This window comes from Callithrix jacchus, chromosome 5, assembly GCF_049354715.1.
Source record: "Callithrix jacchus isolate 240 chromosome 5, calJac240_pri, whole genome shotgun sequence".
In the NCBI taxonomy this organism is placed as follows: Eukaryota; Metazoa; Chordata; class Mammalia; order Primates; family Cebidae; genus Callithrix; species Callithrix jacchus.
Window position 1 is genome coordinate 153,109,080 of NC_133506.1, and position 19,788 is coordinate 153,128,867.

The 19,788-nt window shown below is 36.9% G+C and overlaps 1 protein-coding gene and 1 non-coding gene across 5 annotated transcripts in view; one reads left to right on the top strand and one right to left on the bottom strand.

The window, feature by feature from the left end:
- The window catches only part of RFC3 (replication factor C subunit 3), a 94,908-nt gene that overhangs the window by 6,998 nt on the left and 68,122 nt on the right, over window positions 1-19,788 (top strand). For 2 of the 4 annotated variants that reach the window (XR_013536444.1, XR_013536445.1), the window contains exons 4-9: window positions 613-710; window positions 4,025-4,206; window positions 4,916-5,052; window positions 5,515-5,613; window positions 8,176-8,245; window positions 9,120-9,689. Coding sequence is in view for 2 of the 4 variants with exons in the window: in XM_035302464.3 (XP_035158355.2) it covers window positions 613-710; window positions 4,025-4,206; window positions 4,916-5,052; window positions 5,515-5,613; window positions 8,176-8,245; window positions 9,120-9,311 (778 nt within the window). In the remaining 2 variants the exon portion in view is untranslated. Of the gene's footprint in view, window positions 1-612; window positions 711-4,024; window positions 4,207-4,915; window positions 5,053-5,514; window positions 5,614-8,175; window positions 8,246-9,119; window positions 10,521-19,788 lie in introns of those variants that run through there. The other 2 variants (XM_035302464.3, XM_078375582.1) reach the window with 1 other exon arrangement.
- LOC118154184 (U5 spliceosomal RNA) lies at window positions 3,722-3,832 on the bottom strand. The gene has a single exon (XR_004744078.1). It is a non-coding gene; the product is annotated as a U5 spliceosomal RNA (small nuclear RNA).

The following is a 19,788-nucleotide window of genomic DNA, read 5'->3' on the forward strand; positions in this document are numbered from 1 at the left end:
TGACTTCTGTTGGTTTGAGAGGTCCTTGACTGAAGTGCCAAAGCAATAATGTTGGTGTAAATGACAGATCAGTACCTGTAAGTCACCAGTTTACAGAGTTTTGACTTGTGTCTTAAACCCAGTTTGCTTGTCTCATCGCCTTACTGAGTCTGAATTGATTCCATTCTAGTGCTGAGAGCAGACTTCTCTTTGTTATCTCCTAGACCTTTGCTATTTTGGGGGTGTAGAAGAGGAATGGGGATTGAATTTCTGTTTCTAAAAGTTGTTTTTGTATTTTGAACAATTGTAGATAATTGAGAAATGAGCTGTAATTAGGTATTAGTTTTCAATACTGGGTTCGGAAACGCCAAAGTATTTGCTAAACTGTGCCCTAATTATTAGTAGTTGCTCTTTTTATGTTAACAGTAGACTTAATGTAAGAACATGTTTATTGTTTTCAGTGATGTTAATCCAATTGGAATACTTTTAGTATTTTTAATGACCCTAAAACTTTTTACTTTTTACTTTTAATTAGAGTTAGTTGATATTCTTTTTGACCACTTACGAACTTCAACTTTTTTCTTATAACACTATTAAGGACATACTGTATACCATTATTTTTGTTTTGTGTAGTGATGCTGGAAATAGTGACCGAGTAGTAATTCAGGAGATGTTGAAAACAGTGGCACAATCACAGCAACTTGAAACAAACTCTCAAAGGGATTTTAAAGGTATGTGATCCAAAGACTTCTTTTCATGCAGCTGCCAAGCATTAGTGCTCTTTTTTTTTTTTTTTTTTTAAAGTTATGAAAGTGAACAAGAGAGAAGCCTGATCTCTGTGCTCATGGGAGTTTATAGTCTAATGGAATTGAATTTAATGTGAAAGAGGATTATTTGTGCCACCCATTTGATATTTTAGAAAAGGATGAGTAAAAATATGTGATTTAAAATCAGAAATTACATGATTTTAAAGTAACTGTTCTTATGACCAGAGTCATATGTTCATTATCAGGTATGTAGGTACAAAAGAAAATAGTATCAACTATATTCCCACCATCCAGAGACAGCTACTATTAATGGTTTAGACTTTACCTTCCAAGCATTTTTTCTGTATGTGTGCATATATTCTTACTGGTGAGATTTTGTGATAAATTTGCCATAATTTAATGCTTTTGATATATTTTGCCAAAATCTCTATCTGAAAGAGGGTATAGATTTATACTACCAATAGCAATGTTTGGGAGTGCTCATTTCTCCATTCCATTTCTCAACACTGAAGATAATTCGTTTTAATCTTTGTCAGTTTGAGTGGAGAAGGTAGTGTTTTGTTCTTCTTCAGTGAGTGAGATACATTTTTCTTTAGTTTATTTCTCATTTTTATTGTTTTGTGAATTCCTTGTACATATTCTCAGCTGATTTCTTCAGTCTGCATATTTCAAAATTACATTTATGATTTTTCGCTACTCTATATGGATGGCTTTATTTTCTGAATGTTTTATATATGTGTGGCAGTTACTCATTTATATCTTAATTTTATATCTTGCTATGTTATTGTAATTGTCTTTTGATAGTTTTCTTTGAGGTTATTTTTAGATGTATATTCATATAATTTGTAAATAGAGATAATTTTTTCTTTTTCTTTCCAATTTTTATGGCTCTAAATACTTTTTCTTTAATTTTTTTTTCTTTTTTTTGAGACAAGAGTCTTGCACTGTTGCCTAGGCTGTAGTGCAGTGGCGCGATCTTGGCTCACTGCAATCTCTGCCTCCTGGGTTCAAGCAGTTCTCCTGCCTCAGCCTCCTGAGTATCTGGGACTACAGGTGTGCGCCACCATATGCAGCTAATTTTTTTGTATTTTTAGTAGAGACAGGGTTTCACCATGTTGGCCAGGATGGTCTCGATCTCCTGACCTTGTGATCCGCCCTCCTCGGCCTCCCAAAGTGCTGGGATTATGGGTGTGAGCCACCGCACCTGGCCTAATACTTTTTCATATCTAATTATGTTGGCCAATCCTCCAATAGGGTGCTCAATAGTAATGGAGATAGCAGATGTCCATGTCATGACTCTAGAAGGAAAGCCTTCGTGTTACCCCATAATTAGTTAGTTGCTGGATATTTGATCATGGCATGAAAATATTCTCAAGTTCCTATTTTATTGAGTGTCTTTAACGTGAATGTGTGTTAAACGTTGTCTCATGCTTCTTTTTCATCCGTGAATGTGCTTTTATGATGTTTCTTAGTTCATTAATATCATAGAATATATTACCAGTTTATCTAATACTAAAACTTTTGCTAGGCACCGTAGCTTAGGCTAGTAATCCCAGTGCTTTGGGAGGCTGAAACAGGAGGATTGCTTGAGCCCAGGAATTCAAGGTTGCAGTGAGCTCTGATGGCACCACTGAACTCCAGCTTGGGTGACAGAGCGAGACTCTGTCACGTTTATTGGGATTCTTTCCTTTGTTTCTCTTTTATCTGTTCTCAATTTGGATTCTGTTTCTGGGATTTCTTCTCATCGTGGAGCATTGTCTTAGTCTCAAACTCCTGTCCTCAAGCCATCCTCCTAGCTCGGCCACCCACAGTGGCACAAGCCACCACACCAGCCATGGCCATGTGGAACGTTGTCTTAGAAGAGAGCTTCGTTTTGTTATTCTCAGCGTCTACTGCTCTATCAAACCTTACTGCATCAGGGTTCCCTTGCTCTCATCCATAAATTGGGCCCTGTTGAGTCTCCCACCTCGGTAAGACTGCTGCTTTCTTTGAGACAGTGTTTCACTGTGTTGCAACAGGCTGGAGTACAATGGTGCAATCCCAGCTCACTGCAGCCTTGACTGCCTGGGCTCAGACAATCCTCCCACTTCAGCCTCCTGGGTAGCTGGGACTACAGGCGCACACCACCATGCCTGGCAACCTTTTGCATTTTTATAAACATGGGGTTTTGCTGTGTTGCCCAGGCTAGTGTTGAATTTTTGAGCTCAAGGGATCTGACCTTCCCAGCCTCCCAAAATGCTGGGATTATAGGCAGATTATAGGCATGAGCCACTCTGCCCAACCAACTGCTGCTTTCAAATTGGCCCCATGGTGGTTTCTAGTATGTGCCTGTGGGCGATTTTGAGCTTTTCCTGTCCTAAAGGCTGTCAGAATTTTCTCGCACACCGTTGCTGATACTGTGTGGGCCTTTCCAGTTTTAGTTGCTTATTCATGTTTGGGATTCTCAGGTAAAGCTTGTTGCCTGGTTTCTATATAATGTTCATAGGTTCTTGGTCTTGGAATCTTTAGTTGTTCTGTTTATATTTATGGGACAGATCCAAATGTGACATGCCACCAGTGCATCTTCTAGAAGTGGTTTGTTAATATAATGAAAAATACAATATTGGATTCAGTTTCTGTCTATACATTATTCCTGAACCCTGTTAAGTCTGATCTGTGATTGTGGCCAAATGGAATCTTACTTTATGGTGGCCAGACATCTTTATGCCTTGTTGTGTACATCATCTCTTGTACCACTGTTTTCCAAAGTCTGTTTCTTGGAATTTAATATTTTAGATTAAGATGTACCACAGAAATGTGCTGCTGAGAAAAGTTATTTTGGGGAAATGCAGCACAGCACATCCTTGTCTTGGTAAATTCTAGTGTGCATGAATAATAAGGGCTGAAATGATTTCTGCCACTAAGTGACCTTTTGACTTCATTTAGCTTCGTGTTTCTTAGTCTTGTGTGATTATAGATTCTTTTTTTTTTTACTAGCCCTGCCAATGCAAGGTCTCAAAAAATTAAAAACTCAGAGCTGTTCCTTTCCATAGAAATCCTTAGTAAAAGATGAAAGAGTTGTATGATCTGAAGAGAAACTGGAGTATGAATGCAGTTTTTTTAAACTAAAAAATAAAATAATTTTACCATACTTATAACTTTAATTTATCCTTGCCAAAGGGAAGAGTAATATATCAGGCTTATTTAGTATTTCACTGTGGATAATGAGGAGGAAGAGGAGACAAGTTAAAGTTTGAGTGAACTCAAGTTAAAGTTTGTTTTGTGTCTCTTTGACTCAGTGGTATTATTGACAGAAGTTGACAAACTCACCAAAGATGCTCAGCATGCCTTGCGAAGAACCATGGAAAAATATATGTCTACCTGCAGATTGATCTTGTGCTGCAATTCTACATCTAAAGTGATACCACCTATTCGAAGTAGGTGCTTGGCAGTTCGTGTGCCTGCTCCCAGCATTGAAGATGTAAGCTTTTCTGAAAAATCAGTTCAGATTGTCTGAATTCTGTATGCTTGTAAAAGAAAGGAAACACGTCGGTAATTTAAGAGCATCTACAGACCTGGATGCAAAGCATTAAATATATGCACAAACCAATGCGTATAGTTGTAAATACCAGATACCAATATATGGAAAGTGTTTTTCTCTTTAAACCGTCTTTTATCTTGAGCAAGTAGATATTATGAATTTTATTAAACTAGGTAAGGGCTAGTTATTTACTGTCTTCTTCCTCAAGCTGATTTAATTGGCTCTAAGAGGAGGCTAGAATATTGAGGAAGTAGATTTTACAAAGAGATGATGTGGGAATACCTAGTCCCTAGGAAGGGAATTAAAGTTAGTATGAAATAACATTAATATTAATATATATATATATATACACACACATAGATATATCTTTTTTCTATCATCTTAACAGCCATTAGCAAAAATTATGATTCCTTACATTAAATATCTTTCCTGCCTTAATAGATTTTGGGAGATTTCATGGAAAATATAGAAAATAGGGTTAACATTTAACATTGTGTTAGATGCAGAGTGGTAAGTTACTTTTTGTGTAAGTTTCACTTATAAGAATTTTGAGTGTAATACAGTTGTAAGAGTCTAGGAAGATATCAACAGAAATTAGTCTCACTCTGCTTTTTAATGGATTGCCCATTTTTGTTAATTTTATTTGTAGATTTGTCATGTGTTATCTACTGTGTGCAAGAAGGAAGGTCTGAATCTTCCTCCACAACTGGCTCATAGACTTGCAGAGAAGTCCTGCAGAAATCTCAGAAAAGCCCTACTTATGTGTGAAGCCTGCAGAGTGCAACAGTGAGTGGAAGGGGTAGTTACTGCAAGAAACATTCTAGGACTTTGGCCCCCAACTTTTTTGGCACCAGGGACCAGTTTTGTGGAAGACAATTTTTCCATGGATTGGGCAGGAGGGGGAGATGGTTTTGGGATGAAATTAAGATTATTGGGCAGAAGTGGGGGATGGTTTCGGGATGAAATTAAGATTAATCCACCTCAAGATTATCAGGCATTAGATTTTCATGTTTAGTGTGCAACCTAGATCCCTCACAAAGCAGTTCGCAATACAGTTTGAGCTCCTATCAGAAGCTAATACTATCACTAGTCTGATAGGAGGTGGAGCTCAGGCAGTAATGCTGACCTATCCACTGCTCACCTCCTTCTGTACAGCCCGGTTCCTAACAGGTCAGTGGTTGGGCACTCCTGTTTTTGGACATAAGCACACTTTTGTTTAACTTCTTGTGTTCTCTTTTTGTCGTGTAGATATCCTTTTACTGTAGATCAAGAAATCCCTGAGACAGATTGGGAGGTGTATCTGAGGGAGACTGCAAATGCCATTGTCAGTCAGCAAACTCCACAAAGGTACCAGTATCAAATGATGACAGTAAAGGCTTCATTATCAAGATACGACAGGACACGTATTAACTATTTTATGCTAATACCATGTCATTTTGAATTATAATTAAATCCTGAATGTAGATATTAACGTTTTAAGGAAAATGTAGGATTTAACTTCAGAAATTTAGTGGTTCAGGATAGTTGGTGTGTGATGCTATGCCTTTTCTTAAGCCATAATGTCATGAATGTTATGGCTTACATGTGATCATGTAAAAGTGGAATGTATTTTAATATTAATTTTCCTTTCAGGATCTCAGCTGACTTAATATTAACACATAACAAAGCTAGACACAATGATTGTAGCTTTCTGGTAAAAGACGATGTATAACTTTGTAATTGATGATGCCTCATGTGCTAGAAAGACACCAGACTATAAATCAGACTTCTAGTTCTTGTCCTGAACTTGTAGCTGATCAGGTAACCTCATTTTAGAGTTTTATCTTCATTTATATATTGAAGATAATACGATTGCCCCACCAAGGGTACTTGTGCCTTTGTTTTGAAGAGCAAAATATTAATGGTTTGAAAACTAGAAAACCCTGTGGTTATAGATGACCATGAGTTCTACTAAGGATAGCATTGTATATATACTAGTTTTATTTTTACTCGGGAAGTATTTTTTGACACATTTGCTGTGAAATTGTTTCCGTTACTTCTGTAGGTCTATTATTCATACCTTGACCATTCTGAAAATACCTGAGCTGATAGTTGTTTGACTTATGGCAGCTTTGATTGAAAAGCACAGTTTACTTTTCTCCAAATAAAAAATGACAGTGTTAAGGCCCACTAACTTTGGAGTGTATGGAGAAGGTTTCTCAGACTTGCTAAAGCAGTCTCATATCCTTGTTGGCTGTCTGAACTGAGAAACAATCTTTAGCCTTGCAGAAGGTAATTGATCATTTTAGGGTGCAGAATAGACTGCGTGCAGCCAATAGAGCTTAGTCTTCCCTGGTCTAATGAAAATAATAGTGAGGGGAATATGCCATGTTTCTCCTGATGATACATCTGATGAAGTCAAATTTTTATAAGAAATTATTCAAAGGGATTGTAACATGTATTCCCTGGTTACCATATAGATCGATAGAGGTGGATAGTGAATTATACATAGTGGGTGGTTAGTATTTTATTTAAGGTTTGCTTTGAATTCTCGTAATTCCATTATTTTAGTTGAAGAAATTGATAGTTTTCTCCAAGAAGTACCAAATGTTTTAAGTAGTCTCATTAGGAAAAAAACTTCATCTTTAGGAAAAAGTACCCATTTTTTTGGTAAAATGTTGATTATCAATAAAGAGATCTTGCGCTTTAAAGAGATAAAGTTCAAATAAAGGATGTCTTAGGTGCTTTTATGTTTATAAAGTATGTCTACACTGAAGATGACTTTCTTGTTTTTGTTCTGATATTTAAGAAGAAATTTTGGTAGTAGTAGAACTTACCTACTTTTAAGGGATTTAGGTACTCAATGTTGTAATATCTGACAATTATCACATGCATTTTTAAAGTGACTTGATTATTCGTTTGCTTAATTCTTCTAGCTGCTGTTACAATTTCTTGTGGTTTCTTCATACATTTTGACAGCTTAAAAGTGAACTTGTGAAAGAATAGATGCTCCTGTTTCCTGTTCAAACTAACAGTTGTGGGAATTGATTCCATTGTGCTACGTAAAAAGAAATTTCGCTCAATTCCGAAAAGGCTTGGGGCTGGCCAGGGGTCCTGGAACTCTGATACCTTTCTGATCATTGGGCCACACAGTTCCAAATTATGTCTGATTTCTGACTCCTTTATCTTGCTGAAATATTTATGGCCTTGATTTTTCATTTGATCTGTCTTAGAACAGTCATAATTTTCTAATTTGAATAGCAGCTAATGTTTCATGGATGATTATGTCAGCTCTTATACCTCCTTATTTAATTGATATAACAGACCTATGAGAAAAACATAACTTTGTAGATAAAAACAAAAAAACAACCCTGACGTTTACGGAGATTAAGTAACTTGTTCAGGGATATTCCATTATTAATAGACACAGTTCTAGAATACCTGTGTTTCTCTGTCAGAAACTTTTGCACTCTTAATCCCTTGTAAGCTATTAGGATATAATGATACAGACATGGTAAATGTAGAATATGTTAATTTTTAAAAACAGTAATATTAAAAGTGAACTCAGACTAACACAAGATACACCTTAACAGGTATGCACTGCACACAGTGTAGTTAATTCAGTTGTATAGGTAACTACATCCTGAATCAACTTTTCAGAAATAAGCTATATGCATATATTAAAGTAATTTCATACCATTTGTCATTTATTATTTATGCTTTAATAATCAAGTTTTATTTTTGGGATGTCAGAAATCACAGGCTTTTGAGTCAGGCCTGAGTTCAAATGCTGACTCAAATACATGAGTCTTGATGGAAGCCTGAGCTTTCTGAAGGTTTGTTAATTCATGAAGTAAAACAATACAGTGGGTACTTGGAAAAATTACCCCTATTATCTTCACAAAATACCAATCACTTTGTTTTTTATAGGCTCCTTGAAGTTCGTGGAAGGCTGTATGAGCTTCTAACTCATTGTATTCCTCCTGAGATAATAATGAAGGTAACCCAGTTTCAGATCTCGAACTTTTTACAGCTATAAAATTTGGACATTGGGTGTGTGATCATAGGGCTTTTTGCAGTACCAAGATACACTTCTTTCTCTCCAACTCACTAATGGCACATATTTACTAAACCTCTGTTGTGTGCCAGGCACTATTAGAGGAATGCTGAAGAAAGGAAGGGAGGGCTTTCCTACATCAAAGTTATATTCTAGTGGTGTGAAAAGGAGAACAAATAAAGAAGAGAATTTCAGAATGTTATAAGTGCTATAAAGGAAATACTAAGGTGCAGTGATAATAATGAAGGGCAGGGCTACAAAGAAAAAAGTGAAGGTCCACCCTTCCATTTCCACAAAGGTAGCCACTTAACAGACTTCTAGTCACATAGAAACAAGTACGTGTATATATGAAGTTCCACAAAACTCAGTGTTCTGCACTCTTCAGAATTTTAGTAAGGATGTTGTGTCATGGCCATATGCATAGATGTACTTTGTACTGTTAAGCGGTTGGTTTTCTGTTGTGTGACTGTATTACAGTTTTTCTGAACATGACCTATATTGGTGGAACTTTAGTTAGTGTACAAATTATTATTGTTGTTATAAATAGTGCTGCATCTTTAATATCCTTTCACCCTGTGCAGTTACTGTTTGGAATTTAGCATGTGGTTGATAACTCACCACATTTTTACATCATGGAAAAGGTACCAGAGTTTTTGCTTTTGGATGAAGGATGTTGATTCACATGAAAGAATTAAAGATCTCACGTATGTGAAAGAGAGTATGTTATGTTTAACTTTAGTCTTTGTGAGTGAGAGAAATAAGGCATACTTAGCTATTTTTATTAATGATTTTTAAATTGCTGATTATTTTTCTTCAGGGCCTTCTCTTAGAACTGTTACATAATTGTGATGGACAACTGAAAGGGGAAGTGGCCCAAATGGCAGCTTATTATGAACATCGTCTGCAGCTGGGTAGCAAGGCCATTTATCACTTGGAAGCGTTTGTGGCCAAATTCATGGCACTTTATAAGAAGTTCATGGAGGATGGATTGGAAGGCATGATGTTCTGACTTTTATCAGTTATTCTTGCAAAGATTTCTCAATATCATTATTTACATACGGCTTATATTAAGAGTTGAGGGTAAATTAACTGTACTTAATCATGTTGTATTTGTGTTTTTTTTGGTAATAACTTCTCTGTCAACTATTAATCATCCTCTAAGTTAAATAATTGTTCCTATACTATTGAATTATGTAGTTTTGTACATAACTTAGAGACTTTAGAGTCTATGAAAATGATTTTAATTTACTTTAAACATTTCTTATTCAGGTTTTTATTGTTGATCCTCCTATTCTCTTCCGTCTACTCTCTCACCTCCTAAAGGAGATTTATCCATCAGAAAGCAAAGATTATGTTGGTTTATCCAGATGACCATTTTCTGCCACAGGTAACATGATTGTCTGACAGGTCATTATATTTAATTCTAGTTTCTCTCAGTGAATAATTATATTTTTGTAGGAAATGTAAGAATTCACTCTGAAACATAATTGTTGATATGAACAAAATTACAAGTACCGTTTCTGTTGAGGCTGCAGATTTCCAACGTTTATTTCAGTGGTTCAGATTAGTGTTAGGTCAGTACTAAGAAATAAGCATGTTTTCATTAATTTAAGTACTTCAAACTCTTGAAGAAAATTCAGAATGTAAGAATGGTATGTTATTGTAGTAATTACTCTTTGAAAAGGTTTAGTGGTTTGTCATTAGTTCTGCCCTTTGGATCATTTTTTAATTAAATACTTCGGTTCGTGGGCCAAAGGGTTTACTTGACAAATTTGTGTGACAGACTCTGAACAATTCCTTTCCTCTGAAGTATAATTTATGAAATAAAATGTACCAATTTTAAGGGTATAGTTTGATTTTCAACCAGTGAAACTGTGATCCCAACCATGGTATAGATGCCATCACCCCAAAAAGTTCTCTCCATATCCCTTTGTAGTCACTTCATTCCTACCCTAGGCCCAGATGACCACTGATCTTGTCATTATAGATGAGTTTTGCCAGTTCAAGAACTTAACGAAATCAAATATTGTAAGCATTCTCGTGTAATACTTCATTCTCTCTCATTACTGAGATTCATCCATATCGTTGAACGTTTCACTCATTTTTATTGTTCAGTATTTTCGTACGTGCTTTTAAAGCCTTACGAGATCACTTGTTGGTGGATCTTTGGTTTGTTTCCAGGTTTGGTTATTATGAATAAAGTTGCTGCGAATCCTTATGTGTAAGTCTTTTTGTGGACAGGTTTTTGTTTGTCTTGAGTAAATGCCTAAGAATGGAATGACTGGGTATACAATATTGTAACATTAACTTTTAAGAAGTTGCTAAACTTTCCTAAAGTTATACTACTTCACGTTTCCACTGGCAGTATAAGCGAGTTCCTGTTGTTCCAGTGGTTTTGGTTTCATTGACTTCTACGCTGTTCTCCGTTTATATTTTATTAAACTTTTTATCTTCTGCTTTTTTCTTCTACTTAATTTTCTAGGTTATGAACTTGGAAATTTAAATAATTAATTTTAGACTATTTTTTGCTAATATCATTTAAAGTTATAAATTTCACCCTGAGTACTGATTAAGCTTTTTAGCTTTCTCCTGCAAATGTTGACATTTTAGGTTTTCATTTCTACTTAGTTCAAACTTTAGTCATTTCACTTGTGATTTTTTTTTAACCCAATGAATTACTTGGAACTATGCTGGTAAATTTCCAAGTACTTAGGGATTTTCCAAATATATTTTTACACCTCTGTCTTTCTTAGTTTTTAGGCTTTTACTGAGAGAAATATTGAAATCTCCCTCCATAATTATGCATTTATCTGATTCAGTTCTTTTAGACTTTATGCAGTTTGAAGATCATTATTAGGTACATTATTAGGATTGTTTTGTCTTGATATATTTACTCCTTTATCATTATGAAGTGCCCAGTTCCTTCTCAGTCATTTGGCTAGGATCATGTGTATGAAATGCCCTTTTTTATTTCTGGTGATATTCCTTGCTGTGAAAATCTACTTTTTCTAATATCTATGTAGACACCCCAGCTTTCTTTTGATTAGTGTTTGCATGGTAGGGGTATTTCTTGTAGTGAACATCTGCTGACAGTTTTCTCAGTTTTTGCTTGTTTGGAATGGATCTTACCATTTGTAGAATTATTTGTTTATCTGGGTTTTTTAAACCCCCAGCACTTTGAATATGTCATTCTGCTGCCTTTAGGTTTCTATTGTTTCTGATGAGAAGTTAGCCAGTAGTCTTGAGGTTGTTTCATTCGTTTTACATGATAGTCAATTTTCTTTTGCTGTTTTCAGTATTTATTTTCTTTGGCTTTTAGTAGTGTATGGTCTTGTCTACATGTAGTTTTCTTTGTATTTTTCCTACTTGGGTTTTTTTGAATCAGATTATTATGAGTTATATTAGTTGCTTTGAAGTATTTGTTAAACATCTGGCCCCACTCAGAGTCAGTTTCTTTTGGCTGCTTTTTTTCTTGTGTACTGTTACACTTTCCTTTTTTTTCCCCTGTCTGGTAATTTTTGGTTGAAAACTTGATGTTTTAAATAATATATTTTAGCAGCTTAGGATTTTCTTTTGTTTTTCTGATGGTTTTTCCTCCTGATGGTTTTCTGTTTTTGTTTCATGGCTTGTTTAGATGTCAGCTGTGTAATTTGTCTCCATTGCATTGTGCAGTCACTGATGTTTCTGCTCAGTCACTTTTATTTTAGCCTGGCTTTATCTTTCCATCTGTGTAGTTTAGTGACCAACCAATGATTTCAACAGTTTATGCTTAGACATCATGAGACTACAAGGCCACTTAACTACATGTGGAATGAGGAATGCATTCAAGGTTGCAATCAGTCCTCAGTGCCCCTTAGTTTTTATATATTATTGTTATTTTTTTTTCTTTTGAGACAGAATCTCACTCTTGTTGCCCAGGCTGGAGTACAATGGCACGATCTCGACTTACTGCAATGGCCATCTCCTGGTTCAGGTGATTCTCCTGCCTCAGCCTCCTGAGTAGCTGGGATTGCAGGCACCCACTACCATGCCTGGCTAATTTTTTGTGTTTTAGCAGTCAATCAGGTAAATGTGTGAGCTTAACTTAACCTCTCTATGGTTCTTTCACTTCTAGGATCTCAGTTTGATTTCTGTCTGTCAATGGCCATGAACTAGGCCTGCAACTTTGGGCTTGCAAAGCTATTGTATGGGTTTTCCCTGATCCTTTTAGAACCACGTCTGCCATTTTTATGCAGCCAAGCAATGAGTTTTACTTGCCCCAACCCTGAATCAAGTCCACTTGCTCTGGCTGCATGCCTCCAGCCCTAAACTTACAAAACTACAATTTGTACTGACCAAGTGACAGGTGCATGGTTGCATCATCAGGCATAGAAGGTCATAGTGATGCTACCATTTTTACCTGAAGCTGATCAGTTTTTAAATAATAGACATTTTTCAATTTGTTGTTCAACTTTTATCAGTTTCCAGTGTACTGAATTTTTTTTTTTTCTTGACAATTTAGTTCACTTCTGTACTTAACTGCAATGATAAATCACCCAATATCTTCCTATTTCCATTAGTCAAAGTAGCCACCCACTGATTCATTTCTTCATTGCTTTTGCAGATTCAAATTTCATTCTGGCATTATTTATTTTAAAGCCCAAAAAAGTTTATAATTTCTTGTAAAGCAGGTCTGCTGGTGAATTATCTCCGAGTTTTTTGGCCTAAAAATATCTTCATCTTGCATTCCTTTTTCAAAGCATTTTCAATGGAAAAAATGGAGTTGATTTCAAAATGCAAAATACAGATGAAATACTGTAGTTTGACAGTTTTTCTTCCCCATCTGTATTTTGTCTTCTGGGTTGTATTGTTTCTGAAGAGGGATCATAGTCATCATATTTTTAATTTTATTTTACTAATATGGATGCTTTTAAAAAAAGATTTCCAACTTCTCTTTACGACGAGTTTCCAGCAGTTTGAATAACGTGTCTTGGTGTGATTGTGCGTGTGTTTGTATGTGTGTATGTGTTTATCTTGCTTTACACTACTTTGGGTTTGTTGCACTCCTTGATTTATGGGCTTATGTATTTTATTAAAGTTTGAAAAATTGTCTTTGAATATTTTTCTGCCCCCTCCTCTAACACTACATCTTTATTTGGAGTGTCGCATAAGTCACAGAGTCTCAGTTTTTCCCAGCCTTTTCTCGCTGTCCTATAGTTTGAATTGTTTCCTTCAAGTTTCCAGCTCTGACAGTTTCATTTGCTGCTTTTTAATGTTTCTCATTGTTTTTATGTTTCTCTTTAAATCTTGTAAACATATTTATAATAACTCTTTGAAGTCTATCTGCTTATTTTATCTGTCATTTCTGTATCTGTTTTTGTTGACTCATATTTTTCCTGGTTATGGGTCAGATTTCTTGCCTTTTTGTATGTGCATTAATTTTGATTGGATTCTGGCTCTTTTGACACTACACTGTCATGTTATCAAGTGTCTGAATTCTGGATTTTTAAACTATTGGACTTTGTCTTGGCAGACAATTACAGTAGACTCTTCAACTACACAGGTCTACACTGCGTGTAGTGACTTAATTAGAAAATATTCATAGACAAACTGCGTAACCTAGGAATATTTTTAAAAATTTTAAAAAGGTACATTATGAATGCATAAAATATGTGTAGATACTAGTCTGTCTATGATAAAATATATACAAATCTATTGTGAAAAGTTGAAATTTATCAAAACTTTCATAAACTCAGACCATACATGGTGCTATTCACTGCCAAGAGAAATGTGAACAAATGCAAAATTCCAGGCTCCTTACCCTCTCTGTGGCCTATTAGGAGAGGGGCCGCACAGCAGGAGGTGAGTGACCAGTGAGCACCAGACACTATCACCACCTCAGCTCCACCTCCTCGTCAGCTCGGTGGCATTAGATTCTCATAGGAGTGGAAACTGTTGTGAACTGTGCATGTGAGGGATCTAGGTTGTGTACTCCTTATGAAACTCTATGCCTGATTATCTGAGGTGGAACAGTTTCATTCCTCTCCATCACCATCCCCCTACCTTCTGGGGTCCATGGAAAAATTATCTTCCACAAAACTGGTCCTTGGTGCCAAAAAGGTTGGGGAGTGAATATTAAATCATAACTGCATAAAATTGCAGTACATACTATGCTGCCATGATACTTTTGTAGCCACCTTTGTTGATATTGCGGTGAGCTTAAGTGTGAGCATTCATTTAAGGCACCGTGTGGTACCAATATCTCTGAGCAGTTTGTGTTGCCAGTAAATTGCATATTGCAAGAACAGTGATCTCCTGTGGTGCTGAAGTATTTTTCAGCAAGTTTAGTGCAATAACATAAGCCTTGAATAATACACTAAGACCGATACAAAGGTTACTGGTGGTGCTGGAAGTGCTCTGGAAGCAGAGGAAAGTCATGACATAAGAAAAAGTTGAATTGCTTGTAAAGTACCTTTACAGATTGAGGTCTAAAGCTATGGTTGCCCTCCATTTCAGACAGTGTATTCGTTTCGAAGTGTCTGAACAGTACTGTAAATGTCATTTCTCTGCCATATTCGATATTTTCTGTAGCTTTTGTAAAAATACAGTATATAAGACATATACAAAATGAGTTGACTTTATGTTATTGGTAAGGCTTCCAGGCAACAATAGGCTATTGGTAATTACATTTTGTGGGAGTCAGAAGTTATACAGGGGTTTTTGACTACATAGGGGTCTATTCCCTTAACCCTTGCATTGTTCAAGGGTCAACTGTATTTGATTATCAGCTTGTTTTTTTCATGCTTATTTGTAAACTTTGTTGGGGTAGGCCTGCAGTAGTCTGTAGTTCTAATTTAGTTTTACAATGGGGGCATGATATTTCTGGTGTCTCTTAACTGCATGCCCTGGAGATCACTGAGGTGCCACCAGCCTGGGTCACCAGAACTCACATATCTTCTAGCCTTGTGGGACCTCTGGAAATTATTCAGCTCTCAGTTTTTATTTTATTCATGGTTTCAGCTACCTGTGGTCAACTGCAGTTTGAAAATATTATGTGGCCAGGTGTGGTGGCCATGCCTGTAACTCCAGCACTTTGGGAGGCTGAGGTAGGAGAATTGCTTGAGCCCAGGAGCTCAAGACTGACGTGGGCAACATATTGAGACCCTGTCTCAGCAAATGATAAAACAGAAAATTAGCTGGGTGTGGTGACATGTGCTTGTGGGACCAGCTGCTAGTGGGCTGAGGTGGGAGGATTGCTTGAACCTAGGAAGTTGAAGCTGTGATGGGCTATGATCATGCCACTGCACCCCAGCTTGGGCTACAGAGCAAGACCCTGTCTCAGGAAAAACAAAAATTCAGAAATAATTCGTAAGTTTTAAATTGGATGCCATTCTGAGTAATATAATAAAATCTAATCTCCCACCACCCTACACCATCCCACCTATGATGTGAACCCTCTTTGTCCAGTGGATCCAGACTATCTGCTACCTGCCCGTTAGTAATCAGCCAAAGATACAAGGCAACTCTTATGTAGGAGCAATTTTTGTGTAACTCCCTTCTTTCCATATCTCTGCCCAACATAGGAAGCCATCTCAGTGTCTCTGAATTCTCTTTTTTCTCACCTCAGTGTTACCAGTTTTTCCTTCCCATCCTGTAGCCAGATGCAGGGTGGGAAGGAAGGTTTTTCTTTCCCACCCCATAGCCACTTTCTTCCAGGCAGAAAGCCAGAGTGATAGTAGAGTTGACCTCATTGGTTGCTTTCGTCCAGTTTTCTAGTTGTACAGTGGGAGGGCAAGCCCCATCAGTTACTGGCAGTGTAAGTCTTGAAGTTAGGATTCTAACCTAAGGCCCTGATTTCCGTGTGTGAATCATTATTTTATACTGTTCTTTAAAAATTGATGATTTTATGTTTTATTATATAAATTAAAATTTTGTTCATGGGATTTGTAGTTGTGCAATATGCATCATAACAGAAACTTGTGGTTTTAAGTGCTGTTTTATACTCTGAGATGTATCAGAATTGAGTAATAGTATATTGAATGTTATTTCTAAATTATAGCACTCAGTCACAAAACACATTCTTTAAAAAGTAAAAAAAAAAACCTCAATCCTTGGCAGCAATTTTCTTTGTACCTAGTTCCCAAGTAAAACATAATCATTTCATATTTTTCAGATTGATGAACAGGTTTCTCCAGCTATTTGCTCCTGTTTCTTTTTTCCTGTTTACAATTTCTATGGAAATTTGGAGCATTATCACAAGATGTTCTTTATCAATTTGGTCATAGTGTACAAAACTTACAATAAATCACTTTCCTGTCTGTAGCTTTGCAAAAAATAGTTGTCTCCAGAAACCTCAGCTTCTATCTAAATTGCAGGCTAATGCCGACTTAAAAACACTGTGTGGCTCCTTTGCGGCTTAGTAGTTTATGCGCCTTTTGCAGCTGTGTGACCAGTTGATTGCCCACTGAAGTTACCTTTTTTTTAATATAGCAGCACCGGAAACAAGCAACTTCCTAAACAGCAGCTCTGCCAAATAATTGCTAGCGGTGGGCGTGGAAAGAACTTGACACAGCCTTTCCAGAGTAACATTAAGTACCTTTATGTGAGGCACTATGCTAAATTCTTTACAGGCATTCTCTCATTTAATTCTCCTAACAATCCTTGAACTAGACATTATGATCTTGTTTTGCAGATGAGAAACTGGATCCAGCTGATCATGGGTCCCACTCTAGTAAATTCACAGCTCCCAACCAAGAAATGGGCTGCCAACCCTGCCCAGCAGACATAGGTTTCTCTGATCAAGTTTCCACAATGCCTCTTCCAAAACTTTAATTTCTTGTTAGTCAGCTACCAAAACCAAATCCGTATGCATCTGATGTTACCATATCCTCATTTGTATGCATCCTATGTTATTACATCTACATTTATATGCAACCTATATTCTCTCGATACGGTAGAGAAGCTGTCCATCTAACTTGTTAAGCCTCCCATCTTGTTGGGATTGTTCTATGTTGGTTGTCTTTCTTTTGATAATTAATCATGTTTTTCTACTTCCTTGTATGTTGAGTAGGTGTGAATAGTATCCTGTGGTTATGAATTATCTGGGCTTTAGAGAGTGCAGAAGAATGTGTATGCATGTTAATGATGACTGTGGCCTGCCCTCAGACTAAATGCCCTAAAAAATGAAAAACACTTGTGCTCTGCCCGCCTTCCAATTGTTGACTCCCTTCCAGTTTCTGTTCTTCTCTCTCCAGCAGTTGCTTTTTCTACTGCCATTTTATTATTTATTTTCTGGTTGTTTGATGGCTTGCTTTCCTTCCCTCCTTCCTGCTTGCCTGCTTGCCTGATTTTCTCAGTGGTATGTTTCAATATCTTGCTTTTTCTTGTTTGTGCATCTGTTGTAGATGTTTTGACTTGAGGTTACTATCACACTTACAAATAACAACCCATTATTTTAAACTGATGACAATTTAACACTAATTTCAAAAACTAACAGAGAAAACTAATAGATTTTCTACAATTTAACTTCATCCCTTCTGCTTTTCAAATTTTGGTTATTTCTCTTTATGTCTTATGCTGTCTAAAAAAGTTGTTATTTTTGATAGATAAATCTTTTAGTCTTTCTATTCAAGATTTGGATAGTTTACACACCACAGTTACAGTGTTATAATAACCTGCGTTTGTCTATGTGCTTACTATTACCAGTGAGTCTTGTACCTTCAGATGATTTCTTGTTACTCATTAACGTTCTTTTATTTCAGATCAAAGAAATCTCTTTAGCATTATGTATGATAGGCCTAGTGTTGATGAAATCCCTCAGCTTTTGTTTATCTGAGAAAGATTTCTTCTTAAATGTTCGAAGGATATTTTCACAGGATCTACTAGTCTAGGATAAAATATATTTTCCTTCTTCACTTTAAATATGCCATACCGCTGTCTCCTGCCTGTAAGATTTTAATAGAGAAATCTGCTGCCAGACATATTGGAGCTCCATTGTATGTTATGTGTTTCTTTTCCGTAGCTGCTATTAGGATCTTTTCTTTATGACCTTTGGGAGTTTGATTATTAGATGCCCTGAGATAGTCTTACTTGGGTTAAATCTCGGTGTTCTGTAATTTTCTTGAATATTGACATCTTTCTCTAGGCTTGGGAAGTTCTCTGTTACTCTCCAATCGAATAAACTTTCTATCCCCATCTCTCTGCCTTTTTGTGTAAGGCCAGTAACTCTTAGATTTGCCCTCTTGAAGCTATTTTCTAGATCTTGTAGGCATGCTTCATTCTTTTTTATTCTTTTTCTTTTGTCTTCTCTGACTGTATTTTCAAATAGAATGTCTTCGAGACCATGAATTCTTCTGTTTGACCAATTGGTATTAAAGGACTCCTATGCATTCTTCAATATGCCAATTGAATTTTTTAGCTCCAGAATTTCTGCTTGATTTAAAAAAAATTATTTCAGTGTCTTTGTTACATTTATCTAATAGGTCTCTGACTTCCTTCTCTATGTTATCTTGAATTTCATTGTGCTTCCTCAAAACAGCCATTTGGAATTCTCTGAAAGGTCACGTATCTCTGTCACTCCAGGATTGGTCACTGATATCTTATGTAGTTTGTTTGGTGAGGTCATGTTTTCCTGGATGGCCTGGATGCTTGTGGATGTTCATAGATGTATGGACATTGAAGAGTTAGGTATTTATTGTAGTGTGGGCTTGTTTGTACCTGTCCTTCTTGGGAAGGCATTCCAAGTATTCAGAGAGAATTAAGTGTTATGATCTAAGTGTCTGGTCACTGCAGCCGTATCTGCATTAGAGGGCACCCTACTAATTGTGACTCTTACAGACTCATAGAGGTACCGCCTTGGTGGTCTTGGGTAAGATACAAGAGAATTCCCTAGATTACTAAGCAGAAGCTCTTGTTCTCTTCCCTTTTCTTCAAACAAAGGGAGTCTCTGCCTTTCTCCATGCTGAGTTGCCTGGAACTAGGGGAGAGGTGACACAAGCACCCCTCTGGCCACCACCACTGGGACTGCTGTGTCAGAACTGAAGCCAGAACTTCTCTGAGTCTCACCCAAGACATGTGGCAAGTACTGTCTGGCTACAACTGATGTTTTTCGAGGCCCCAGGGCTCTTTATTCAGCAGGTGATGAATTCTGCCAGAAGTGGGTTCTTCCCTTCAAGGGAGCGGGTTCTCTTCTGGCCCAGGGTGTGTCTACAAAGGTCATCTAGGAGCTAGGACCTGGAATGAGGCCCTCAGAACTCTGCCAAGTGTTCTCTATCTTCCTATGGCTGAGCTGGTTTCCAAAGTTGCAAGACAAAGTCCTCTTTACTCTTCTTTCTCCTCTCCTCAAGTGGAGGGAAGGAGTCTCTCCTGCAGCTGCAATTTGTACTGCCTGGGATTGCAGGAGGGGTGACGCAAGCACATCCTTGGCTACCCTGGCTGGCATCTCACTGGTCTTGTGTATCCCAAGTCTGCTGACCTCAAGCACATTACACCACCAGAGCTTGCTCAGG